Raw genomic sequence first — 27203 nt, forward strand, 5'->3', positions numbered from 1 at the left:
AGTGTGTTTATGGGAATCTTTGACCATTCTTCCAGAAGCGCATTTGTGAGGTCACACACTGATGTTGGACGAGAAGGCCTGGCTCACAGTCTCCGCTCTAATTCATCCCAAAGGTGTTCTATCGGGTTGAGGTCAGGACTCTGTGCAGGTCAGTCAAGTTCATCCACACCAGACTCTGTCATCCATGTCTTTATGGACCTTGCTTTGTGCACTGGTGCACAGTCATGTTGGAAGAGGAAGGGGCCAGCTCCAAACTGTTCCCACAAAGTTGGGAGCATGGAATTGTCCAAAATGTCTTGGTATGCTGAAGCATTCAGAGTTCCTTTCACTGGAACTAAGGCTCCAAGCCCAGCTCCTGAAAAACAACCCCACACCATAATCCCCTCTCCACCAAACTTTACACTTGGCACAATGCAGTCAGACAAGTACCGTTCTCCTGGCAACCGCCAAACCCAGACTCGTCCATCAGATTGCCAGATGGAGAAGCGCGATTCGTCACTCCAGAGAACGCGTCTCCACTGCTCTAGAGTCCAGTGGCGGCGTGCTTTACACCACTGCATCCGACGCTTTGCATTGCACTTGGTGATGTATGGATGCTTGGATGCAGCTGCTCGGCCATGGAAACCCATTCCATGAAGCTCTCTGCGCACTGTTCTTGAGCTAATCTGAAGACCACATGAAGTTTGGAGGTCTGTAGCGATTGACACTGCAGAAAGTTGGCGACCTCTTCACACTATGCACCTCAGCATCCGCTGGCCCCTCTCCGTCAGTTTACGTGGCCTACCACTTCGTGCCTGAGTTGCTGTCGTTCCCAAACACTTCCACGTTCTTATAATACAACTGACAGTTGACTTTGGAATATTTAGGAGCGAGGAAATTTCACGACTGGATTTGTTGCACAGGTGGCATCCTATCACAGTTCCACGCTGGAATTCACTGAGCTCCTGAGAGCGACCCATTCTTTCACAAATGTTTGTAAAAACAGTCTGCATGCCTAGGTGCTTGATTTTATACCCCTGTGGCCATGGAAGTGATTGGAACACCTGATTCTGATTATTTGGATGGGTGAGCGAATACTTAGTGTAAGTATTACACAATATAGTGTATTTAGTGCTTGATAATCATAGATTTATCTACACAAGGGACTGCAGTGTGGGCTGAGGAGAAGACAATGCAGCTTCTGAAAACCATTACACTTTAAATATCTTTGACATCGGCAAATAAATTCATGATGCAATCTATTTTTTTTTTTTACTCTATATAAGGTATATATAGGACTCCAGGAAATAGGAGATGCACAGAGAAAAAAAAATACTGCTTCTTGTGGAACTTCAGTACTTTACAGCAGTATATTCTTTTTCTTTTCTCATGATTATTAAATGTTAGTTTCTAAAGTAAACACATGCTTGCTATTCCCCGCTTTGTAGCTTGAAATTTCACCCCGAGCTCAAACCTGATGTAATACCGAGTTCATACTCTAACTGTGGAAAGCAAAAGTTACTGAGCGACTTCAGAGTGTTTCTTTAAATAAGTATATGCTTTTAAAAAAAGACTTACTTCAGATGCTTTATTGTGGGTCTCTGGGGTCATGATGAGTGGAGATTAATATCTTCAGAAAAACTGAATGCAGTGAGATACCACTGGCATGAGATTACAGCAAGAAAGGAACATACCACTGCATTCACATATAAAGGTGTGTGTGTGTGTGTGTGACCACAGCTAGTTATCTTATGTCTGATGCTAAAACTACATTTTTGACATTAGTTTATGACTATGTGTAAACTAAGTGGCCACTGTTGTCCAATGAAATTTCATGGTGAAGACACCAGAACAGGAAGTGAGTCTTATGTCAGCAGTGCTTTGCAAAATTGCCCATCAAGGACGAAAGCATGAAACCAGTGTATCGGCCATTCTGATTTCACAATACAGTGGATGTATTGTGTTCTTGAGGAAAATAAATCCTAGGCCATTGATCCTATCACAAATTCAGTAAATATCATCTACAGAGGGTTCTGACCAAACGTTATTCAAATAATTTTACTGGAGCAAACTAAGAGGTCACTGCTGTCCAATGAAATTTCATGGTGAAGACACCAAACCAGGAAGTGAGCCATACATCAGCAATGCTTCGTTGCCGAACTTGGTGTATTTTGTTAATAGGGAGAAATTTTGGATTCCCACCAAGGTTTATGAAACATGGCCACACAAGAAAAACTGGGGAAAAATGGAGTTAATTTACATTTGCATACTAATTCTAGACCCTTGATCCTTTCACCACTAAATTTGGTACAAATCATTTACAGAGGGTTCTGACCAAGAATTGTCCTAGGGCAAAATGATACAGCTGCTGTTGTTGAATGAATTTCCAAGGTTAAGACATCTAAATAAGAATGAAGTCATATCTCGGGAGTATTTTGTTGGAGTGATGCCAAACTTGGTACACTTCACTGATATGCAGCAAGATCACTTGTGGGTATGCAGCAAGTTTCATGAAATTCAGTCACCTGGGGTGCTAAACCATTAAAAGAGCATTCACATGTCCTTTCTACAACAGCAATCAAGGGCCCATGAGGAACTATTAGGTCAGTGTAGTTTCTAAGGTCATTATAGACACTAATGCCTTGCTGTTACAAGCTGACCGATGTGATGGCAGATCTGCGACGGTGTGAAAGTCAGCAGGTAATTCCAAGTAATATACATCCAGAGCACAAGTGTTTTGCTGCATCATCTCTACTCCTTATCCATCTCAGAGTCATACAAAGGGATACACAGAGCTGCAGATATCCAGCAGATTAGGCTTTAATGCAGAAGTGTGTGTTCACACAATCACTCAATTTACTCCCAGCATCTGTCATGCACGTATGAATCCCTGGCAAGCAGAGTCACAACTTCAACCACACACAATAATTTGTGTAGAGGAAGAGCTGAGTGGGGTTTAAACCATACATTTTGATGATTTGTGGCTGCAAACTCTTCCAAAAAATAATTTGTGAAACCCATAACCAGATTGTGATTCACACACAGCTCATATGAAATTCAGGCCGCAAATCAAGTGTAAAATTTCTGTAACTGAATAAGGATAATAAAACTACAATTCCAGCCCTACACTACATTCACAACTGAACAGGAATACCAACATACAAAGATCAATCCTCCTACCTGAAACCCTTTTGTTCTTCCTCAGATTGTCCCTGCAGGAGGAGCTCAGGTAAATCCCCAAGCTGCAGCTCTGGCCTCGATGAGCCCTGCATACACAGAGCCCTCTGCTGGTCCAAAAGGCACCTAACAGACGCTTCCTCATCACAGAAAACCCTGGTCCTAAGGTACCTCCCCAGTCTTACACCTTTTGTATTTTCTCGGCTTTAATACACTCAGAAAAGACAATTTATTAGCAATGGATAAGTCCAGGACACAGCATTTAGAACAGGATGTCCATTCTTAAACCTGAGGAGCTGGTGTATTCCAACCAAATGCCTATGGAAAGCTTAGATCAGCTGATCAGGAGGTGGAATCAGGTGTGGCTCTTGCTTGATTGGAATGAAAACCTGCACATATACACAAAAAAATATTCATTGACACTAAACTAACAGCTTAATCCATTGATGCTACACTGCACCATGTAAGGAATAACTACTGTGCTGTTAAACCTGGTGAATAAATCACATATACTAGATAATGCAAACCTTTCTTAATGAAATCATGCTAATGGTCAGTATTGCACGGTCAGTCATGTAGAACAGCATTAGGCAACACTCTGAAACAGAAAAGGAGAAAAGCCATGACAATTATACAAGTGCTTTTCTTTATTAACAATTAGACAGAGCCTTAAAACTAAGACCAGACAGAGACGACACTGACATGCAACAAAGAAAAAGAGCTTTTTTTTTTGTTTTTTGCTTTTTTTAGTGCCACAATGACAGCCCTTATTTTTACAGTAAAAACCACTCCTGGACCTACATGGAACAAAAAAAAATTAGAATCCCATTGAATGTTAGACATCGAAGTGTCGTCTCATTTGTGTCGTCCATGACGCCTTTACTGCTCCAAATTACTGCTGATACATGTGTTATGCAGGTCCTGTATTTTTGAAGTCTGGACTGTTAACAGATGCAAAGAGTCGGATCACAAATCTGTAACCAGTGACCTTGTGGTCAGCGTAAACAAAGCTTCTTCGCTCGGGTAACTTGACTAGTTTCTGCTTGGTCACAATCCATTTTAAAACGAAGCTTTGATGCTTGATGTTGCGAGATATTAAGTCGACCGGTCATCTGTTGGTTGGTGTCTAGGGTACATCGATCAGAATGCATACAGACTCCAGAGCTGATGTGAAGATAGCGTCCATTTTAAACGAGCTGGACTGAAGCGGCCTGGAGGTAACCCTGCAGAAACTGCAAGGCATCAGCGTTTAGACTTGAACTCAGCATGGAAGTAACCTGGACAAAGAACAGTTACATAATTAGACTTCTAGTAACACTGAAGTCCACACAAGAAACAAACATTGTTAATAATGTTCATATTGAATTGGCTTTTCATAAATTTCACATGTCACTTCTGCACCTCTTTTCTGGTACCTCAGAGTTAATTCAGGACATAGGTTCATAAGCAATGTCAAACAAATTAATGATATAGGTGAAATCTGAATTTTATTCGATTGTGACAAACATCTGAGGCATGAATGATGAAGCTAAGTATTCATGTCAGGTTTGGACAGCATTAATGCGCATGAATTCGAAACTGCTACATCCCCAGTAATAATAAAATCTGACACAAGTTGTGATGTGTACTGTGTACTGACCCTCCCAGGGCAGGCTGTGGAGAGTTTGTGTAACGACTGGGCCAGCAGGATTTTAGGGTTACTGACAGCATCACCAATAGGATCGTGCTCCTTCTTGCCAGCGAAGGCCAGCTGAGAGAAGGCAGTCTGGTAACCTGGTGTGTCCTCTATGTCGATGAAATGCTCGTCATCGGGGATGCTGTCGTCCTCCGGCAACTCGAACAAACCGATCAGGGCCTGGAGCACAAGTGGCCTAAGGCAAGACATGAAAGTGTTCACGGAGGTAGAGCACAAGAGAACACCTGAAGTACTCAGAACTAGATTATTGAGCGTTGCTAATACTGCAGGGTGTCTCAAAGCAATTACAGTAAAGCTACATGTACTTCATTTTTTATTTATTATTCACAACAAAAGCTTGTACTGAAGAGAGTTGACTCTCAGTGCCGGTCCTAAGCCCGGATAAAACGGGAGGGTTGCGGCAGGAAGGGCATCCGGTGTAAAACTGAAACGTGCGGATCAAAATGATCCACTGTGGCGACCCCAAACAAGGAGCAGCCGAAAGAACATCATTCACAATAAAGGCTTGACATGCCCATCACATTTTCTCTGCATCATGTTGTTTTCAGAATCAATGCATTTGCTCAGCATTGGTTTGTGTTTAAACTCGGGTCAAAAGAACATCACTATGATCTTACCAGAGCTTGGTGTACTCCGTGTCCATCATAGCCGGACACTCTGTGAGGATTTTAGTGATGCCGACTGCACAGATCTTCTTCTCCACCTGCCCTGATACCTTCTGCACTTCGGGGATCACAATCTTCTCCAACACCATGCCAAACATCCTGCCAAACAAACAAACAGCACAAAAAAAAACAAAAGATTGGCATGGAACGAGCTTTAGAATTATCGAAGTTTTTTTAACATACAGATTCAAGTTACAGGGAACAAAGTGGAATATGTGTAAAATGTTTGCATAAGACCTAAAATAAGCGTTATATTAAATACCAGCAAAAGAAGTGGTATACATTTTGGATTAAAGAAAAACTCTGGACTGTGTCAACACAATACATAGACACCCCTTTAATCCACGACTTGAGCAACAAGAGAATCAGTCATGTTCGACCAGGCATGGATAAACATTTCACTGAACAGTCTGATCACCAGTGCTGAGCCAACACATTAGCTACACGCCTTCACATTTAGTGCAAGTTCAGCACACACTGTTACTCACTTTGGCTGGATGTCATCAAAAATCTCCTGCAGTGCAATCGCCCCATATTTTACACAGTAGAGGTTAATGAAGACAAGGAAACCTGTGGAGAAAACAGGAAATTGTGTTGAGGAAGTCATGAAAGCCTAGAGCCTGTGGTACTCGTGAATGAATCAGAATGAAGAATCCGAGTGGTGTTCTCGCCACTTACTCTTGATGAACTTGGTGGTCTTGGAGCTCTGCAATCTCTGGAAGAGCAGGATGAAAATCTGCTTCCTATACTGACTAATAGATTCCCTGGATATAAAGGAAATAAGACAATTAGTACGAAAAAAAAAAAAATTCCTAAACTGAACACTTGAGGGTTTGTGATGATCACTCACGGGGGCATGTGCTCCACTATGCTGTTAAGCAGGTAAAAACCCTGGTGGTCATTGGCCTTGGAGGCGATGAGCTTCTGGAACACGCCGAGGAGACCAGGCTGGAGCAGAAACACAAAGATCAGGACATAAAGCAGCACTTGTGAAGTCTTGATACATTATACAAGCTAATAATGGACTGAGACGGTCTAATAATGCTGCTGGCTGTGTTAAAACACCTGAATGGGCAGGGTATTTTATTCCATTGTACACTACTACTTTAATGGATCTTCATTGATTGCCAGCTCACATTTATTTTATGGTGCTCTGTTCTGGTCAAAATTTCTCTTGTCTCATTCTTACATAATTCAATGCAATCTTTCAAAATGCTATTATTTAGATTTTACTATTTAAACACAAAATTCTTACATAAGACTCAATTTGGTGAGATATGAGCCTGTAAAAAAGCCCTTTATTCATAACACACAACCCCAGAACCATGCAATAAGCACTGCTACGTTATGAGATGATTCAATGATATCCACACTGTTATCCAAGAACACGGTAATAAATGTTTCCTAAAGCTGTAGATAAATGTTTCGTATTGTTTCACCCCTATATGGAAACTACAAAAACTAAACTAAAACAATCAGTGTATAATCATGCACTCACGATCTTATCTGCGGCTGAGCTGGCGATGGCACTTCCTCCTTTCTCTAGGTAGGCCTGCAGGAGGCGCACCAGAGGTGGGATGTTACCGGTACGCTCCCACAGGACAGGCTGCAGAAGATGAGGGAACAGAGCCATGTAGGAGGAAGGGATATCACTAGTGTGGATCTCTAGCAGTAAGGACATCACCTGGAACACGTACGGCACAAACTCTGCATGGGGGCAAGAGAGAGACAGGTGGCTTTAGCTTTCTCAACCTCTAATAACTGTGCACTATTTTTGTTGTTTTAATTAATTAAACAATAACTAATCAACCATTGTTTGTAGGCATCAGCAGTGGTCCTCATCACACATCTCAAATTCCACTGACTGATTACACTCAGTTTAACATTCTGAGAGAAGGATTTCTGTGGTCCTGTTTGCAAGAATCAAGGGTCTTTTCCAAGACCAAGACCTCAAAATCTCACCGATTAACAAAAATCAAGCTATAAGATGTGTGTTGGGGTTGCTTTAGAATAAAAATGTGAAATCTCTGACTGATAAAGTCTACACACCCTGCACATCGTTCTGAAGGATCTCTGTGAATACGGGGAAGAGGGCCTCCTCGAAGCTGCCCACAGTCACAGGGTTTGCCTTACAGGTGATCCGGATGGACAAGCACAGTGACTCAAACAGGTAGTGATTGAAATGGGGCTTGCTGGGATTCTGGAGAAACAACAAGCACATCAGGTTCATTCTTTACAAGCTTGATTTTAACATTTTAAAAACTGCATGCATGGATAAGCAAGCTCTAAATCAGACATATTAACGATCCACTAACTAGCGCCATTCTAAAGACGTTACCATTGCTTTATTACACATTTATAACTACATACAGTGACCTGAAACGTCCAAAAAAAAAAATTCACATTGCTTAGACCCCAATAGATTCACATAACACAGTAAAACACATTGAAACGTTTTAAATCAATGTCCCATCCTGCCTTTAGGACCAAGTCCACCTTGGGAAACGTCCCCTTTATTGGACGGAGTTTATTCTGTGTCCTGTCTGCGTGTCCACTGCCATGACTGGAGACAGGGGCTATCAGACTGGACACTGTGCACAACCTTTTTCCCTTTTCAGTTCTTTGGCTGTCTCTTCTAGGAATGTGATTTTCTTACCTTGCTGACTAAAAGGAGCTTCTGAGTGAGTTGACCAATCAGTGTAGGGATGTAGGGCACGATGGCTTCCTGGAGAAGCGAGAAGCTTCGCATGATGGCTGTAGACCACATCAAATGAGAACTGAAGTTATTTTACATATACATTCAAAAATAAAGTATTAAATAAAAAATTCTATGCAACAAATTAATAGAAAAATATTGGAAAACATCAAAATAGGAAGGCACCTTTCATGATGTACTCATTCTCTGATGAGCCAGGTATTGCCAGAGCATTGAACAAGTTGTTGAGGAGCTGTTCTGTGAAAGATGCAATCTCAGCAACTGAGAAGCTACAGTGTGGACAATTGGGGTGGGGGTGGTAAAAAATAATCACAAACAAGAATATTAATTTAGGACCATGAATGAAGACGGTAACCATAAAACACCATTAACTAATAAAAGGTATCAGGTATAGTAAACATGGCTTCACTAGGTAGACGCAAACTAAATAATAAAAACGATCCGGAAGTGTTATTTGCATATAGATACAGTTCTATTGTGCTTTAGATGAGGTGGGAATTTGGCAGCACTCACAGTGTGGAGTTATTGGCACCCCTCATGGTGAAGAGGCGCTCTAAAGCATGAGCTGCGTAGGTGTGCTGTACCGTGCTCTCGGCCCGCAGGTGAGTAACCAGCAGAGGAACGGTCTCTAGCAGCTGCTCCTTGGGAAGCTGAGACAAATCCAGATGAAATGAACAAGGTTAAATGCTTTCATTTAAATAAATCACCTCATCCCTGTTACCCGAGACGTCTGCAATCATTTTTAATTGCTACAGAAACACAAGTAGTGACATTCCTGTGTGACTCAAAGCACACCACACAAAAAAAACTAACCTGGTTCCATTGAGACACTTACCTGACTTCTGAAGGTCATGACATATTTAATAGCATCTGCTTTTAAGACAGGAAACTCATTCACTGTAAACAGAACAGACCAAAACCTGTTATTGCAGCTTTAACAATGCAGATATATTAAATCTGGATTAATAAGTGAATCCTTTATACCATTGGGAGACCGAAGATCGGGCAAAATGTGGTTCACAAAGAACTCCGTCAGGTTCACCAGCTCGTTGGCTTGTGTAATTCCATGCTGCTCAAAAGCAAAGCTTAATCAGACAAACTGTATAATAAACAGCACAATAAACCAAGCAGAGTTCCATGGCGATTTCTGCTCCAATTACAGGGGTATTAAATTCCTAACCTTTTGTGTCTGGGCTTTGGAGGCCAGCGATGTCACAAGGTAGATTGCGGCATCTTTGTGCTTCCAGTTGACCGTTGGGTTCTTGGCGTATTCGGTCAGCATGGAATTTACATAGCCGGAGAAAATGGCAGTCACGGGGCCTTCGAAGAACTTACAGAGTCCTCGCACCAGGTCACAGGCAGCTCGCCGCCTTGTGTCAATATCTGAAAAGAAAAACGGTGCATCTACATTCCTGATCCTTTTCATGGTGCATAAAATTAAAATACACCCCCAATGAAACTGGTATCTAAAATATTTTGCATTTATATACACACCTAATTGCAGTGGTATTTGTTTCCAGGTTTAACATGTGTTTAATTTCATACCTGAACCTTCAAGATCTCTTATAATATACTCTTCTGAATTGTCCTCAAATGCTTCTTCATCTGCACCTGAAACACACGTCACGGAAAACACACTGATTACAAAAGCAAACAAACATGACCAAAAAATAAAATAAAATAAAAAAATAATAATAATAAAAATTCTGTACATACTTCTGAACTCCATGTTGGGGACGATGACCTTTTCACAGATGCTGGTGAGTGTATTCTGATCTTCAAACAGATGCTTGTAGTGTGGCCTCTCACACACCGATGCCAGGAACTGGATAGCATTACTCACGAGCTGTGAGGAACAAGAATAATCCCCATGACAATGTTTCACATACAGAACAGGATAACTCTACGGTCTTTCTGATCTGCCAACTACAGGGTAGATGATGAGCTGACCATTTACCATTTTCACAATCTGAGTAATCCGAAGCTGTAACTCACCAGGTCATATTTGACCTCTTGCCCCGTGGTGACGAGCAGGTTCCAGATGGCCGTGACGAAGCGAGGCAAGTAGGGCTGAAACTCCTCATCGTACTTCTGAGCATAAAGAGCTGCGTTATCGCAGATCTGAGATTTCAGCAGCTCCAAGAGACCAGCTTCTTCCTCATCCTGAATCGTGAACAAAAGATAAACTAAATTTTCAAAACACCCAGTGACAAAGAAAGCTCTAAAAGACCATAAAAGATCACCACATAACAGTACTGTTACTGTATAGCCTACTATTATCTGATATTGAAATTTAAATATCAGATATCAGACATCTCTCAGCATACTTTGGGGTATCTTCAGCTTAAGCCCCTTCTAAAGCATGCAGGTTGACAATGGCGACCCTAGTTGTGATGAGTGTGTGTACTTCAGTGAAAGGTGTATTCCCTTCTTAAATTTAAATAAAAGTTCTTAAGTAGATGAGAAACACAGACTCACATTAGTTTGTAGGAGCTTGTTATCCAGGGTTAATAAATTGTGAAAATTTGTCATCCAAGTCTCCATGTTGTCCTCAAAGAACTCAGGAAGATCCTAGACGAAGGAAAGAGCAAAGACAACATCTAAAGCAGGAGGTTGTAAGCAATTTGTACGATTTGTAAAATGGAGAGATGGCGGCACACCTGGAAATTCAGACTGTAGAACAGCTTTGATATGAGCGTCAGAGAGGAGAAGAGGACCCTCAAAGCGTTGACGTCCGTGGCGTGAGTCTGACAGAGGTCAATTGTAGCCTATGAGGGGAGGGGAAAAGAAGGTGAGGGCTGAGAACATTTCCACTTTAACAGAACAGCTAGACCTAAGAAAAAAAACAAGCACTGTGTACCTTAAAAAGCTCCGTAAGAGGCTGGGCAAAAGTGTCCAACACCAATTTGATCTCCTGCCACAGCTCATTAGACTTGAACTCATGCCGATACCTAACGGAGAAAGATATTTAACAGATGCCGTTATCCACCATTAACCAAGCTGCTAAAATGAGTCAATGACTATAAAGGGAGCGAGGGTTCAAATGTCTTTTTCTGGGGAAGCGCAGCAGCTGCAGTCAGATAAAAGCCTGAAGCTATGACTTCTTGACCGATCAGCAAGTTATCTGAACTTTTTCTCCAGTCGTGGCGGTCTAGCACGCTCTAGGCAAGTGCATTTTACAAAGTGATGAGAGCATGGAGTTAAAAAGCATACCGCTTAAAAAGTGAGTGAGCCGTGCGGAGCACGCCGTTGATGATGTGAAAATCCCCGCTCTGGAAGCGTGTTACCATCTCTGTCAGGAGATCAGGCCACTTCTGAGGGAAATCTTCTCGTCCGATGATGCTGATGGCATCGCTCAGCTGAGGAAAAGCAACAGGGTTAAAGCTAGTCAGTGATTCACTCATAAAATCTTCAGAGTCAAGATGCATCATGTTAAACATTAGCCAAAATTTATTTTATTTTTTTCCATTTACCCTAAATGCATTTCATCAGCAAAAACACATCTCACGTACATGCTTGCAAAAAAAGCTATAAGGGTTATTAACGAGCAAATGAAGCTTATACATCACTTGGCTCATGAAAGCCACTTGTACATAAATAGTTAAAGAAAAACCAAAGATGCAAAAAAACAAAAAACAAATTGCAATCATATCCAATCCAATTCACCACCGATTTATAATTCTGCTTAAAACACTGGCCACTTCCTGCACAAAAGAAGCAGGCAGGATATCAAATCTAATACAGAACCAAAAACAGACACGTTTGGGTTTATGAAAACAAGTAGCACAATATACTGTATATTATACAATCATCATACGTTAGATTTATACATTAATATACGTTTTAGGTGAATGTGCTCGGGGTCTGTGACTGAAACATGGTTGAAAATCACTGTTTTCAAGTATACGAAAGCAGTGACTAAGCTAACCACAGTATAGTGCATCACAAAGACTGTTATATAACTCTAAAACCAGCACAACATAAAACACCATCAAGCGGAAATGAAGATGCTTTCCAGACTCAAGGAACATCTATTCACGTGACGAGAGACCATCACAGCTTGTTCAGCAGACACGTCATCAGAAGAGGATCAAGATTCTCTGATTACTGGTGGTTTATTTTCCATAGTCTGTATTAATGCCCATAATTAGTTTGTCATATATTTGAGCTACACTGCGTTAGTTTTAAGTGTAGCCAAGAAAAACATGATTTGGTGACACGCTGGAACTTTTCCTGTTAGTTGGGTCCACCAGTTAATTTATACCACTGAAACAACCCATGGTGACATTTCTTAATAAACTCATTAAGTTTGAGATAAATAAAAGTAAAATGCCTGGTGCTCAGCTGTGTACTCAATACCACCACCATCACTCACGGGCAACATTAAGATCACAGCTCCAGTGCAAAACTCCAAAAGCAATCAGCATTACATTTGGTGAAGAAATTTTTGTTTCAATTTAATTTTTTGGATAAACTGAACTTTAAAAAATCTTGCTTCAGTTACAGCAATAAGAAAAGAAGGAAATATATGATACAGAAAAGTACATGTCTATAACACTGATACCTGTTTCTGTATCTGTTCTGGACTGGTCAGCATCAAATTTACAATGTTGGCCTTGATAGCTGTCCGGTCAGGATCTGAGATTTTGTTTGGTTCATCTTCAATCTAAAAAAGAAAAAGTCAAAGATCATCATCATAACAGCCTGTAATCATATTCAGTTCTCTGGCTGAGAAGCAGTTCAGAAGCTCAGACTCACTACACGCCAGTTCCTCTTAATGTAGTTCTTAAAGGTGACTGCTGCACAAACTCGGATCACATCATCTTGGGACTTCTCTAGCGTCGTCAGTAACAGGATGGGGTAGTTCTGATTCCCCTCCACCGACTCTAGAAACTTCTCAGCTGCAGGAAAGACGACAAACGTCATCATTTCTTCATGAAGCATAGACCAGTTATAGTTCACAACCACAATATTCAGATTTACATGTAGGAAAATTATACCTGGACGCCTGACTAGTGGATCAGGGCTTAGTGTTTTCCGCAAGTACTCAGTCAGAGTCTGGAGATTGGCGTCGTTCAGCTCCATGGCAAGCTGGAAAAGTCAGAAAAGGAACGGAAAGGTTAATAAATAATCATCACCTATGAACTCATACAGAACTAGCTACACTGTATGCGTCAAAGTTTTGGGACACCCCTCCAAATCACTGAATTCAGGTGTTGTTTTTCAGGAGTCGGGCTTCGCCCCTAAGTTCAAGATAAAGGAACTCTTAATGCTTCAGCATACCAAGACAACTTTGTGGGAACAGTTTGGGGATGACCCCTTCCTGTTCCAACATGACTGTACACTAGTGCACAAAGCAAGGTCCATAAAGACATGGATGAGCGAGTTTGGTGTGGAGGAACTTCAGAGTCCTGACCTCACCCCGACAGAACAAAAATTGGGACGTCTGCCTTTACATGTACATGAATGTAATATGGAGTTGGCCCACCCTTTGCAGCTATAACAGCTACAGCTCTTCTGGGAAGGCTTTCCACAAGGTTTGGGAGTGTGTTTATGGGAATTTTTGACCATTCCTCTAGAAGCATATTTGTGAGGTCAGGCACTGATGTTGGATGAGAAGATCTGGCTCGCAGTCTCCGCTCTAATTCATCTCTCAAAGGTGTTCTATCAGGTTGAGGTCAGGACTCTGAAGTTCCTCCACACCAAACTCTCTCATCCATGTCTTTATGGACCTTGCTTTGGTCACTGGTGTGCAGTCATGTTGGAACAGGAAGGGGTCATCCCTAAACTGTTCCCACAAAGTTGGGAGCACGAAATTGTCCAAAATGTCTTGGTATGCTGAAGCATTAAGAGTTCCTTTCACTGGAACTAAGGGGCCAAACATAACCCCTGAATTCAATGATGTGAGGGGTGTCCCAAAACTTTTTGGGTCTTCTTGTTGATACGAGTGCTGCATTTGATCGACTTCTGTTAGGGCCTGTGAAAGAGACGAATCAACATCTGAAGACAGTTATGTTTTAGTACACATTTCCACCAGCAAATTAGGCATTTATTAAAGTAGAATCCTCTATGCAACATTAAAACCCTGATGGAGATGTTTTTACGAGCTCGACGTGATGAGAGCAGCAGTGCATTAGTAAGGCCTTTTACTCCTCCCGGCTGGTTCAGTGTCTCAGCCCCAGCATGCCTCCTCATCCGTTATGGACAAGACAGCACAGCACCAGGCTAACATAACACACACAACTTAACCTGCTCTTAAAGCTAGCTCCTTATATATTTAACTAATCTCCAGACACTACTCATGAAATGACTTCTGCTAATTCATCCGTACAGGAGCCATGATAACCGCTTAGCTAAACGAGCTAACACTGCCACTTAACTGGTTTCATGAGAAAGCCTAAAGAAGCTTGTTAACGCTGTGCACAGAAGTATAAAACATTCGCTTGGATATAGCTTTAATAATAATGATGATGATGTTAATAATAATAATAAAAGCACGAATATAGAACAATGCTCTGAAACTGAAGCTAAGCTAACGCTACTTGCTAGCAGAGTCAGTGTGGCTAGTCCCGAAGCTAAAGAGCAGTTAGCTTTTACCTTTCAAATCGTCAGCTAACTTGTAGCATGGGCTTTTTCACTCCGTGTTTAAAAACTACATTCGATGTACAGGAATACCTTAGCGATTTTTTTTTTGTAAGAAAGTAAGGTTTTATATATATTTATATATATGTAAACTGAAATATATTTCTTATTAAAACTCCCCTTTTATGGACTTACCGTGCTGTTTGGGAGTAAGTGCTGTGATTAGCGGTGGCCGGAGTGATGCACAAACTTCACCCGCTTTCAAATGTCTCACACAACTGCGCGGTCACGACTTGGCGCATGCGCAATGTGACACAGCGCAGAACACCAAGCGCCCAATCCCAATCCCGGGACCTAGTGCACTAGATTAAGACCTACCCTATGTAGTGCACGGGGATAGGCGTCAGTGAGCCATTTGTTTTAGCACACGTTCAGGCTAGCGGGTCGAGACTGAAATATATATATATATATATATATATATATATATATATATATATATATATATATATATATATATATATAATGAGAGAGAGAGAGAGAGAGAGAAAGAGTGAAAAGTTTGGACACACCTTTTAATTCAATATTTTTTGTTTATTTATTTTCTACATTCTAGGACAATACTGGAGATTTCAAAACTATGAAATAACACACATGGACTTAAGTAATCCATATGTAATGACAACAAACAACAGTCAGTTGTTATTTTAAGACACGAAGGTCAGGTGTTCTGGAATAGTTCTTGCAAGAACAGTATTGTCAAAACCCATCAAGCACCATGATGAAACTGGCTCACATGAAGACCATCCCAGTAAAGCAAGACCAAAACGTACCTCTGCTAAGTTCATTTAGAAGAGAAGTTCATTTAGAGTTACCAGCCTCAGAGTTAGAGTTAACAGCACCTCAGAGCCGTGAAGGCTTTACATAAAAAATAAACGTCAGGAAAGACCATGGAATTAGAAGATATGGCCAAACTTTTGACTGGTAGTATATATATATATATATATATATATATATATATATATATATATATATATATATATATATATTTATAGAGAGAGAGAGAGAGAGAGAGACTGAAATGTATACATATACATAAATATAAATAAATATATACACTATATTGCCAAAAGTATTCGCTCAACCATCCAAATAAACAGAATCAGGTGTTCCAATCACTTCCATGGCCACAGGTGTATAAAATCAAGCACCTAGGCATGCAGACTGTTTTTACAAACATTTGTGAAAGAATGGGTTGCTCTCAGGAGCTCAGTGAATTCCAGCGTGGAACTGTGATAGGATGCCACCTGTGCAACAAATCCAGTCATGAAATTTCCTCGCTCCTAAATATTCCACAGTCAACTGTCAGCTGTATTATAAGAACATGGAAGTGTTTGGGAACGACAGCAACTCAGCCACGAAGTGGTAGGCCACGTAAACTGATGGAGCGGGGTCAGCGGATGCTGAGGCGCATAGTGCGAAGAGGCCGCCAACTTTCTGCAGAGTCAATTGCTACAGACCTCCAAACTTCATGTGGCCTTCAGATTAGCTCAAGAACAGTGCGCAGAGAGCTTCATGGAATGGGTTTCCATGGCCGAGCAGCTGCATCCAAGCCATACATCACCAAGTGCAATGCAAAGCGTCGGATGCAGTGGTGTAAAGCACGCCGCCACTGGACTCTAGAGCAGTGGAGACCCGTTCTCTGGAGTGACGAATCGCGCTTCTCCATCTGGCAATCTGATGGACGAGTCTGGGTTTGGCGGTTGCCAGGAGAACGGTACTTGTCTGACTGCATTGTGCCAAGTGTAAAGTTTGGTGGAAGGGGGATTATGGTGTGGGGTTGTTTTTCAGGAGCTGGGCTTGGCCCCTTAGTTCCAGTGAAAGGAACTCTGAATGCTTCAGCATACCAAGACATTTTGGACAATTCCATGCTCCCAACTTTGTGGGAACAGTTTGGAGCTGGCCCCTTCCTCTTCCAACATGACTGTGCACCAGTGCACAAAGCAAGGTCCATAAAGACATGGATGACAGAGTCTGGTGTGGAGGAACTTGACTGGCCTGCACAGAGTCCTGACCTCAACCCGATAGAACACCTTTGGGATGAATTAGAGCGGAGACTGAGAGCCAGGCCTTCTCATCCAACATCAGTGTGTGACCTCACAAATGCGCTTCTGGAAGAATGGTCAAAAATTCCCATAAACACACTCCTAAACCTTGTGGACAGCCTTCCCAGAAGAGTTGAAGCTGTTATAGCTGCAAAGGGTGGAGCGACGTCATATTGAACCCTATGGATTAGGAATGGGATGTCACTTAAGTTCATATGCGAGTCAAGGCAGGTGAGCGAATACTTTTGGCAATATAGTGTATGTATAGAGTAGTTAAAATGTTGATCATTTAATTTACCTATATTAATAATTATTTAATCAATACTTTTTGATATTTTGACCTATCTAAATATCAGTTTTTACATTCGTAAATATCTTTTTTTTCCCCCCAATAAATATTTTTTCTCATTACATTAGAATGTTAATAAAATTCTAACCAGAAGATGGCGCCATCATAAAAGACTTTCTACAGCTGACTAATTCCATAAAAAAAATACCCTTACATTCAGTGCTCCATGTTGTCGTGTGAGTGTGTTATAATGTTTAGATATAGGTCTTTTCAGATATGTTGTATGGACAAAAGTATGTGGACCCATTCACCCAAATGTACAGAATGTCTTGGTATGCTGTAGATTTATTATCCTTTCACTGAACCTAATAAGGCGAAATCAGTGCCCCTGTACACAAAATTAGCTCCATGAGTTTCACAAAGCTGATAAAGAAGAACTGGAGTGTCCTGCACAGAGCCCTGACTCTGACTCAACCCCACCGGACATTAATGGGTCGAATTGGAAAGCAGCGATTGCACCCCAGTTCTCCTCACTCTTACAACAGTGTCTAATCTCACTAATGCTCTGGTAGCTGAATGATCACTTCATGACTAGATTAAAGCCTTTACAAAAGACTGGATGTCATTCTAACAGTACATAGGGACCAACTCCATGTTAAAGGAATGAGCACACATGGGTGTGATACCTAGGTGTCCACATTTCTTTGACCATGTACTGTATATACTATATATACAATATTATCTTATACTAGCTACCTTCTTTAATACATTCCCTGATATAACAGACACACACACATATATATATATACACACACACACACACACACACACAATATAGGAGGCTCTCTAGGTTCTGATTATATCTCACTGGCTGCTCTGAACACTCTTTCAGGTCCATTGGATCATATCCACCCTTCAAAGCACCACCATTCTCATCATACTTGAGCTGTGTATCGCATACGTCGAATTAAGCGACCTGTAATTGTGCAGAAGTGCTAACCAGCCAAACAAGATCTGCTCCATTTGCGTTTGATAAACAGGATAAATGTGGACCGATAGATCTGTGCATAATAACCAATGGAGTTTAGTCAGAAACTGTAAAAACCTTCTATACGCTAGGTGAAATTTTCCACACAGTGTAGTAATACTACTTCTTTCTATGCGATTATGGATCTTCAGTCTCTACACACTCAGTAATGTTTGATTTTGGATGAGTAATGACTCATAAATGCATTATCCAGTGTCATGTAGAGGAGGGTCTGATTCTCTTTAAGATTTCTTCCTTTAAAACGTTTGGCACGGTCTCATTGGAGATCTAAACCTTAATCCATTTCCACATTATAGAAATAAAATGAAATTGTATATCCACAGAGTCATGAATTCTACATGTCAGCAGCTCAGGGATGGTGGTGATGGTGTAATGATGCTGGGGAGTGTTTTCTTGGCACAAGATATTAAATCCTCATTAATGCTTTAATGATCCAAGTCGTACATTACTGTCCGTCCTGGTTATTCTGCAGGACAGCAAATTTTAGATTTTTTTCACCGCTGTAGATCAAATCAACATTTATCTACTTACCTGTTAATTCAGTTTTCTGAGTTTCAGGAGACAGACATGACCAAATGTCCGAGTATAAACTAAATATTAATAATAGTGTCTTCATTCGTCTTCTTTACAACATCAAAAACGAAGTAAAAAAACATGACGTATGCCACAACGCAGATTGTCTAGATATGCTTAAAGTACATCAAAACCCATATTTTATTTTATGTATAGCAATACAATTTACATATTAAATAACACTATAATAGAATGCTTTGATATAGCTTTCAACAAAACAAGAAAAACACATTTTTTTTTTCCTCCTTCGTTTTGTGGTATTCCAGATGCCAAAAAAGAAACAAACAAACAAAACACACAGGGTACATGATGTTGATCAACACCCACCTGCATTACAGAAAGAGAATGAGGGGAAACTTTATAATCAGTGGAGCTTGCCTATGACACCCTCAGAATAGAAAAAAAAAAGAAAGAAAGAAATGAATGAATGAAAAAACAAATTCATTTATTGATAAAACAATCAACGGAAAACAATAAGAGAATATCACAATCACTGCCTTGTGGTATATGAGGCATGAGACGTCAGTCACTCGGTGAAGGAACCACTGGGCTCTTCTCTCTCTTTTTCTCTCTCTCTCTCTCTCTCTCTCTCTCTCTCTCTCTCTCTCTCTCTCTCCCCTTTTTTTGTTCTTTTTCATCCAGAGAGCTGAGATTCTGAGACGGCTTTATATGAAAATAAAAATTCTATAAACAACATACACCAGGGGATAATGTGAGGGAAACTGATTGACAAACAAGCCAAAAAAAACAAAACAAAACAAAAAAATATATTTATATATATGTACATTCAAAGACACAAAAAAAAGAGGATACAGATACAAATTCCTGTTCAAATTGCAGCATATAAGCAAAGGCTCGACACAAGAAGATCGGATGGACATCAGAAAGAAAGAAAGAAAGGAAAAAGGGGCGGATAAAAAATAAAAAAAAATCATCAAGAACGCAGTTTTGTTTTCTCGTCTTTTTCTGTTTGGAAAGGACACAACGTGGACAACGTCGGTGCCTTTTTTAAGGACGCGGTATCAGAGTCTTGAGCTTGTCATTGCAAAAGCACACGTGTTTTTTTTCCATATACCTTCAGAAAAAGAAATAGAAAGAAAAAGAAAGAAAAGAAATCTGCATTTTTAACTGTGTTCTGTTTATCTGTTGATCTTTTTCATCAAATTGGAAAAGTGCTAAATGAACCAAGTTGGGACCTCAGCCTCATGAAATTCACACACACACATCGTTCTGACACACACACACACAGATTGTAAATTTGCCACTATAGGAAATGAGATGTTGAGTTGAAGTCTTTGGTAAAACTTGACAAATCCAGCGTTTCTCCTGCAGCTGTTGGGTAACCGGTGTGTTAACAAAGGACATCATTGTGCTGCTCGGACACGACACACACACCGTCCACAGACACGCCCCTTCTCTTGATCTTTTCATGAAATAAGTGATAAGAAAGAGAGACACGGAGGCAGGACGTCAGCAACATGAACCGTGTACAGTCTTGCGTTCCCTCCTGGAATAGCTGATATAAACGTTGAGTAAATCGACACACGCACTCTTTTACGTCACACACACACCTGCAGAGATGAGCTCGGACTTTACAAAAGGCATCGAGACCTGACCGACGCGCATCACGTATGCAGAAGACGGAGGAGGAGAGTAAATTATAGAGGAGATAACCGACAGGTAAAGCGAGAATGACTAGGATTTCCCCATTCGAGCGAAATCAGATCATTTAGCAGCAGCCTGCAGAGTAAGAAAAAGGAAAGAAAACCAGCAGGGGGTGCTAGAGAGGACATGGACTGCTATCGAGAAGCGTGAGGCAAAAACCATTGAACCAAGCCTGCAAGAAACCAGTTGCTTATGACGGTTAACATTATTTTTTTTTTTTTTTTTTTTTTACAAAACCACAAGTTATAATGAGATACGATATATTCATATATATATTAAAAGCATAATATGAATCATTCAAAAATAATAATAATAATAATAATAATAAAAAAAAAGAATAAAGTTCACAGTAGCTGTTTTAATACCACCTGCAGAAAGTTAATGAGTCTAACAGGCTTAGAAGATGCATATAATGCAAAAAACAAACAAACAAAAAAATAAGGAATCCTTTATGGTGTTGAAATGAAGCGCAAGTAATCCAGTTTGGTCTGTCGGTGACACCCGATGGTTTACGAACTTCTGTTTTCCTTTTCCGAAGATTTTATATATACGAGTGAATCGTTAAATCGTTTTTTTTTTTTCCCCCCCAAGCTGTGTATCTTCGTGATGGAATGTCAAAACCTGGCTGTGGAGGAAATGATCCAAAAAATAAAAATAAAAAAATAAATGTAATGAAAAGATAAGAGAGCGTAGGACTTGAAGTAGGCAGTAACACTGATATTTTCATAGTGCAAACTAGACAGAAGTGTGTTTCGTTTGTTGTCGTGAACTCAAAAAAAGAAAACAGAGGTGCAAATGTTCAGTAGGATAACATTAAGACATAAAATGGCGAGGAAAAAAAAAATAAATATCAAAAATTTTTTTTTTTTTTTTTTTTTTAATCAGTGTAAAAAAGTAATCGGGTTATTCGTTTAACCAAGAGTTCTGGCAAAAAAGGCCTCAGAAAAAAAGTCTGTCTTAGTCCTTGAAGTTTTACAAAGTAAGTTAAGCGCCTCCTGGCGTGTGTGTGTGTAAGTGTGTGTGTGTAAGTGTGTGTGTTGGGTGGAGCTTCAGACGAGAGACTCCATGCTCTCGGCAGGGTCCGATTCGTCAGACAGGGCCATGCTGCCGTTTCGCTCTATGGACACAGGACCAGCTCCGTTCTCTTTAGTGCTCACCAGACTGAGCATAGCCTTGTAAAGGTACTGGTACTGCTCCTGTAACACACACACACACACAGCTTTTAGTTTCAGATAAACAACAAAGATATTCAGTACTAGATTATAATGAAATAGAGCTGTAGCATAAAATATTCATAACAAATCCCACTATATTGCTGAACAAAATTTAATGGAAGCTTATTTAAAAAATAAATAAATAAACAATAATTATAGCCCATAAAATACCTCCAGCTGTTCAGTAATGACACCGCTGCACTAATTCCAGTAATGTAAAAGTAAGTGCACTTTCACACCCATTTGTTTGCTCGCGCTTTTGGTTTCGGCGTCGAATCGCACGTTAATTAAGGCAAAAAAGCAACAGGAAACGCCGCCTGAGTGGTGTGTAGGGCATTCGGTCGTTTCTGTGAACAAATCTTTGTGCACGGAGATCATCGAAGTCTGGAGATGGGATAGTTAGTATGAAAAATATTTTGTGTATCCAGAGGTTCAGAATATTCAATATCTATTACACACGTCATTTCTGCAGCTCTGTCTGTTACTAAAAAAAAAAAAATGCTGCAATCTAATACACACACGTCATGCTGAGAAACTCTCCCTGCGTTTGGGTTGAACCGCTCGCGCTGCAACCGAGCCACAGTAAAGATCCAGACTGAGAGCTTTTTATTTAAACTGGGGGATGTGGGAGCTCAGTGGATAAGGTGATCAGAAGGTTGTGAGTTCAAATCCCAGGTCCACCAAGCTGCCACTGCTGGGCTCCTGAGCAAGGCCCTTAACCCTTAATTGCTCAGTTGTATAAATTAGATCAATGTAAGTCGAATTGAATAAAATGCTATGCTAAATGTAATGTAAACACTCTCAGACTGGACATGTTGTTGTGTCTGGAGTCTAATGGCTGTGTTCTCATCACAAGAAAACAGGGTGAAAACACTCCAGGGTTCGACGGGGCACATTAAACACTGCGTAAGGTCTCCTTTAACCGAACAGCACTCACAATGTCAGTGAAGACTCCGGGTCTCATGAGGTTGATCATCTTGGCCACCTGATAGACGCCAACGGCGTTCTCGTTCTCCAGCTGCTGACTCAGAGTGGTGAGGGCGCAGAACATACCCGCTGATACTGCTCCGTACCTGGCAACCCACGCATACGAACACTGTTAAAAGCACAGCAGTAAACATCTCACGAGCACAAAGTTCAGTTGGGTTTATTAAACGTTCTGTTCCACGCGATGATGCATGAGATAATAAGGAATTCCTGATATTAAAAGCTATTCAGGGATATTGCTGTTCAGTGGGTCACAGATAGAGGAATTGTTTTCATTTTATTTAATATTAGAGCCTCGCTAATAGGAACCATTAATCGCAACATTAATTAATACTAAAGCTAGTTTAATATTATAACATTTGTTGGATATAATTTCAGACGCTTAAAATTAAGCAGCGGTTGTAGTTTTTACTTTAGTGGTTTTAAAAGTAAGCCAACGCAAATCCGTAAAGGAAGTTTAGTCTTTTAATTAAAGACAATTGAAAAAGAGGAGGTCTCAGCTAGGGTGGATGTCACTTCTGACGTCATGGCATCTTCTTTTAATACTGTGTAGCACTTTAGAGTGATTTTTGGCATTTGTCAAAAATCTTTCTGGCATTTGACCCTTGGCCCTTATCTCATTTTTATACAACTGAGCAATTGACGGTTAAGGGCCTTGCTCAGGGGCCCAGCAGTGGCTCACAACCTTCTGATCAGGAATCTAACCTTAACCACTAAGCTACCACATCCCCCAAGTGACCAGTATGTGAGACAGTCCAGTCCAGTATGTCATATACTCCCTAATGTGGCACGACGTCATCATTCATCTTTAAAAAAGCTTTACCTTGTGTAATATCTGTTAGAAATTTACGTCACACTGTTACATCACTGGAACCTCATAATCAGCCTAATTCTCCTCCCTGATGTGAGCTAATTCTTATCAACTATTTCCGGAAGCAACTTTACGAGACAGATGGAAAAGTGCCAGAGAGCCACTGCTGCGCCGTTAACCCTCAACTCCAGTTGCTTAGAATAAAAGTGTCTGGGCAAGTGAATAAATGTATATATATAGAAGATGGCTAAAAGTGCACACTGCCCATAAAATACAATAATATCACTTTCCAAGGTTTTAATGAAGGAAGTCAAGCCACTTGTATGTAATCTCCGAGTTTCTGTTATTTATGACGCCTGGCACGGTGCCTCAAAAACACCACTCTGGAGACCTCACTAATGTAAAAAGTAGCCTCTGGATGTGCAAATTAGTTCCTTTAAAGTCAAATTACACACACACACACACACACACAAACAGAGCTTGGCGGTGTGAAGGCAGAGTGTTTACGGGACGATCCGCTGTTATACTGTTTCAACTATACAACACCTGAAGGAGCTGTGATCCAATTACACATAATGAGTGTCCCTTTAATTTCAACACACACTACTTTAGCACAAAAAAAACCCCTAACAACAGCACAACACCAGGGCTTCCCTCATGTTTATTCATTATGTAAATGAAGTACCGCTCGTCTCATCTGATAAAGCGAGAACGACTAATTGGGCTTTTTAGTGGATGTATTGTTACTATGGTATCACCCCTAAGAGGTTTAGGAAAGATGGCTGACTTAATTAGCGCCACATTCTCTAATAGAAGGGACATATTGGTCAGGATAATGTTGTTTCAGCAGCTGAAAAAAAAAAAAGAGAGAGAGACTGTTTTGTTTATTAAGGCCACGTCTCTTCTGTGTGCGACTGGAATCCCTATCAGTTTATCTAAATAACAAAAAACAAAAAGGAAAGCGTCTCTACACTTCCTCTAGTCGTCTCTGTCCGTGTATAAGGGGTGGACGATGGGGTTAAAACTTAATCCTGGGAATATTTATGACATAGCGATGGTTAGAGATGACGTGGCATCTGAGATTAGTCACGAAGTTTGGGTTGGTGTTAAAATACAACCAAACCAGATATCAGTGTCGCGTTAATAATAGTTAATAACCTAAATACACAGAAAAAAAAATGCTTTGTGAGCTTTTGTAATATATAATGCCCGCCCATGTGTGGTAATGTCAGCAGCAATTCATATTCCATCATCATAAATCTCCTTAGCCAAATAAAATCAGCTTGTGTAAACACTTCCTGTGAAAGCGGGGAAGTTTGGGCTCTGACCTGCCCTCTAGTGGACAGAATCCCCCCTGACGCATAAAAGACACGCAGGTGAAAGGTGTGCACACACAAACCGGCCTAAAACTCACTCGTCATGCACTATGGTGGGTCCGTCTCGGGTCATGGCCTCCTCCTTAATGATGTTGATGAGCTCAAAGGTGCTGCTGATGGGAGCGTCCGGGTTGGGCCATTTCGGGCACTGAAAATGACGCACCTCCAGCACGTAGTCGTCCTGATGAGGACAGAGAGATATGGACAAAAACAAACAAACAGATGCTTATCAGTCTGCAGGTGGACTCACGGAGAAAAAAAACACAGGACGCAAACTAATGCAATAGATTTAGCACTGGAACAAAAAAAAATAAAAACAAAAAACCAATGTTTATAACATTTACAGGAATAAACAGCTAAAATCATTCCTGTGGGATTTGAGCAATTAGGAATAATCATTCAACCAAAACACACACACACACACAGACCTGTGTAGCCTCCAGGATAAAGTCATGAATGATGATCTGCTCTTCATTGGACAAGCAGAGTCTGTCTTTGCTAATAAGCGTGACGGTGAAGGCTTCACAGTTCATGGCTTCCTCTCGACTCGGCCAGTAAACAAACTCATCCTCAGCCTACATCCCAGAGAGAGACAGAGAGAGAGAGGAAAGACAGATGCATAAAAATAGTGGATCGAACATGAATAAAAGCATTCTTTACTCATTTAAACACCACCTGAACACTGCCTGTGTGGAATGTCCGCATATTTGTGACCTTAAATCATTATTCATTTTCTCGAACTAATTTTATTTTCCACAGAATTTTCCGTACACTCACCAGCCCCTGGTTGTCGGGAAGCATGACGATGATTTGCGCGTTATGGTCCCAGATCATCCTCCAGAAGTCTTTAGTGGTGTGAGGAAGAGGATGCTGGGTAATGATGAACTCGTTACTGCGGTAGTAACCCTGCAGGACGGCACGGGAGAGTTCAGGAAAACAAAGGAGACTCTCTGATTTTATGAGTAAACATAATTAGGTGTAGCGAAAATATCTTGGTAGGGAATAAATGGCACTTATTCATCAGTGAATCACCGTTTAATCGTCCTCGTAGCAAAGGGATCGCAAATTTCCGAGCAGCGAGGAAATGCAGCAACTTGAAAACTTCCAGTGAAAATGTGAATATTGTATCCTGGCTCCTCGAAGGTTCCCTGAATCTGGATTTTGGATTTCTAGGTTTTGAGAGTTTGACTCTTTACCTCACGGTGAAGGCCAAGAGGTCAGGAATCTATCGGAATGTTTTCGTCTAGTTTAGCTCAAGTTCTCTAAAATGTTTTGTGCATCCATTCTTCCTTCCTTTCTTTCTACTTGCTTTCCTTCCACCTTTTTTTGCTTTGTTTCTCTCTCTCTCTTTCTCTCTTCCCTTCTCTATCTTTCTCCCTCCCTTCCTCCCCCTGCATTCTTTCTTTCTTCCTTCTCTCTCTCCCCCACCCCCTCCCAGCCTCCCGCGTGCCTCTTTCTTTCATCCTTCCCTTCTTCCTTTCTCTCTCCCCCTTCCTTCATTCCTCTCCTCTTTCTTTCTCCATTCCTCCCCACCTTCTTGCTTTCTTGCTTCCTCCCTTACTTCATTCCTCCCCACATACCTTTCTTTCTTTCTTTCTTTCTTTCTCTTTCTTTCTTTCTTTCTTTCTTTCTTTCTTTCTTTCTTTCTTTCTCTTTCTTTCTTTCTTTCTTTCTTCCTTCCTTCCTCCCCACCTTCTTTCTTTCTCCCTTCCTCTCTACCTTCTTTCTTTCTTTTTCTTTCTTTCTTTCTTTCTTTCTTTCTTTCTTTCTTTCTCCCTTCCTCCCCACCTTCTTGCTTCCTTCCTTCCTTCCACCCTCCCTCCCTCCCTCTCTCTTTCTTTCTCTTTCCCTTACTTCATTCCTCCCCACATTCCTTTTTTCTTTCTTTCTTTCTTTCTTTCTTTCTTTCTTTCTTTCTTTCTTTCTTTCTTTCTCCCTTCCTCCCCACCTTCTTGCTTCCTTCCTTCCTTCCACCCTCCCTCCCTCCCTCTCTCTTTCTTTCTCTTTCCCTTACTTCATTCCTCCCCACATTCCTTTTCTCTTTCTTTTTCTCTTCCTTCCTTCCTTCCTCCCACCTTCTTTCTTTCTCCCTTCCTCTCTACCTTCTTTCTTGCTTTCTTTCTCCCTTCCTCCCCACCTTCTTGGTTCCTTCCTTCCTTCCTTCCTTCCTTCCTTCCTTCCTTCCTTCCTTCCTTCCACCCTCCCACCCTCTCTCTCTCTTTCCCTTACTTCATTCTTCCCCACATTCCTTTTTTCTTTCTTTCTTTCTTTCTTTCTTTCTTTCTTTCTTTCTTTCTTTCTTTCTTTCTTTCACTTTCTTCCT

General features: G+C 40.9%; 2 protein-coding genes across 4 annotated transcripts in view; both read right to left on the reverse strand.

Annotated features, from left to right (window-relative positions):
- The window catches only part of cse1l (CSE1 chromosome segregation 1-like (yeast)), a 31601-nt gene extending 16464 nt beyond the window's left edge, over positions 1-15137 (reverse strand). Inside the window, exons 1-26 of the mRNA XM_058373431.1 lie at positions 15011-15137; positions 13234-13324; positions 12992-13134; positions 12798-12899; positions 11447-11592; positions 11094-11184; positions 10894-11001; positions 10712-10804; positions 10229-10396; positions 9950-10079; positions 9779-9844; positions 9414-9616; positions 9218-9302; positions 9069-9130; positions 8747-8883; positions 8399-8502; positions 8174-8271; positions 7567-7717; positions 7016-7224; positions 6368-6465; positions 6196-6281; positions 6006-6087; positions 5470-5616; positions 4796-5027; positions 3684-4433; positions 3160-3545 (exon numbers count right to left, since the gene is read on the reverse strand). Of these exons, the coding sequence (XP_058229414.1) occupies positions 4344-4433; positions 4796-5027; positions 5470-5616; positions 6006-6087; positions 6196-6281; positions 6368-6465; positions 7016-7224; positions 7567-7717; positions 8174-8271; positions 8399-8502; positions 8747-8883; positions 9069-9130; positions 9218-9302; positions 9414-9616; positions 9779-9844; positions 9950-10079; positions 10229-10396; positions 10712-10804; positions 10894-11001; positions 11094-11184; positions 11447-11592; positions 12798-12899; positions 12992-13134; positions 13234-13318 (2916 nt within the window). The 5' untranslated portion in view covers positions 13319-13324; positions 15011-15137 and the 3' untranslated portion in view covers positions 3160-3545; positions 3684-4343. The remainder of the gene's footprint in view (positions 1-3159; positions 3546-3683; positions 4434-4795; positions 5028-5469; positions 5617-6005; positions 6088-6195; positions 6282-6367; positions 6466-7015; positions 7225-7566; positions 7718-8173; positions 8272-8398; positions 8503-8746; positions 8884-9068; positions 9131-9217; positions 9303-9413; positions 9617-9778; positions 9845-9949; positions 10080-10228; positions 10397-10711; positions 10805-10893; positions 11002-11093; positions 11185-11446; positions 11593-12797; positions 12900-12991; positions 13135-13233; positions 13325-15010) is intronic.
- Positions 15138-19251: 4114 nt separating this feature from the next.
- ptprga (protein tyrosine phosphatase receptor type Ga) overlaps positions 19252-27203 on the reverse strand; it is a 273910-nt gene continuing 265958 nt past the window's right edge. Inside the window, exons 25-29 of one of the 3 annotated variants that reach the window (XM_058374134.1) lie at positions 25658-25786; positions 25309-25455; positions 24919-25061; positions 22644-22779; positions 19252-21688 (exon numbers count right to left, since the gene is read on the reverse strand). In XM_058374134.1, coding sequence (XP_058230117.1) covers positions 21542-21688; positions 22644-22779; positions 24919-25061; positions 25309-25455; positions 25658-25786 — 702 coding nt within the window. In that variant the 3' untranslated portion in view covers positions 19252-21541. The remainder of the gene's footprint in view (positions 21689-22643; positions 22780-24918; positions 25062-25308; positions 25456-25657; positions 25787-27203) is intronic. The other 2 variants (XM_058374136.1, XM_058374135.1) reach the window with 2 other exon arrangements.

The sequence above is a fragment of the Hemibagrus wyckioides genome, linkage group LG21 (assembly GCF_019097595.1).
Source record: "Hemibagrus wyckioides isolate EC202008001 linkage group LG21, SWU_Hwy_1.0, whole genome shotgun sequence".
Lineage (NCBI taxonomy): Eukaryota > Metazoa > Chordata > Actinopteri > Siluriformes > Bagridae > Hemibagrus > Hemibagrus wyckioides.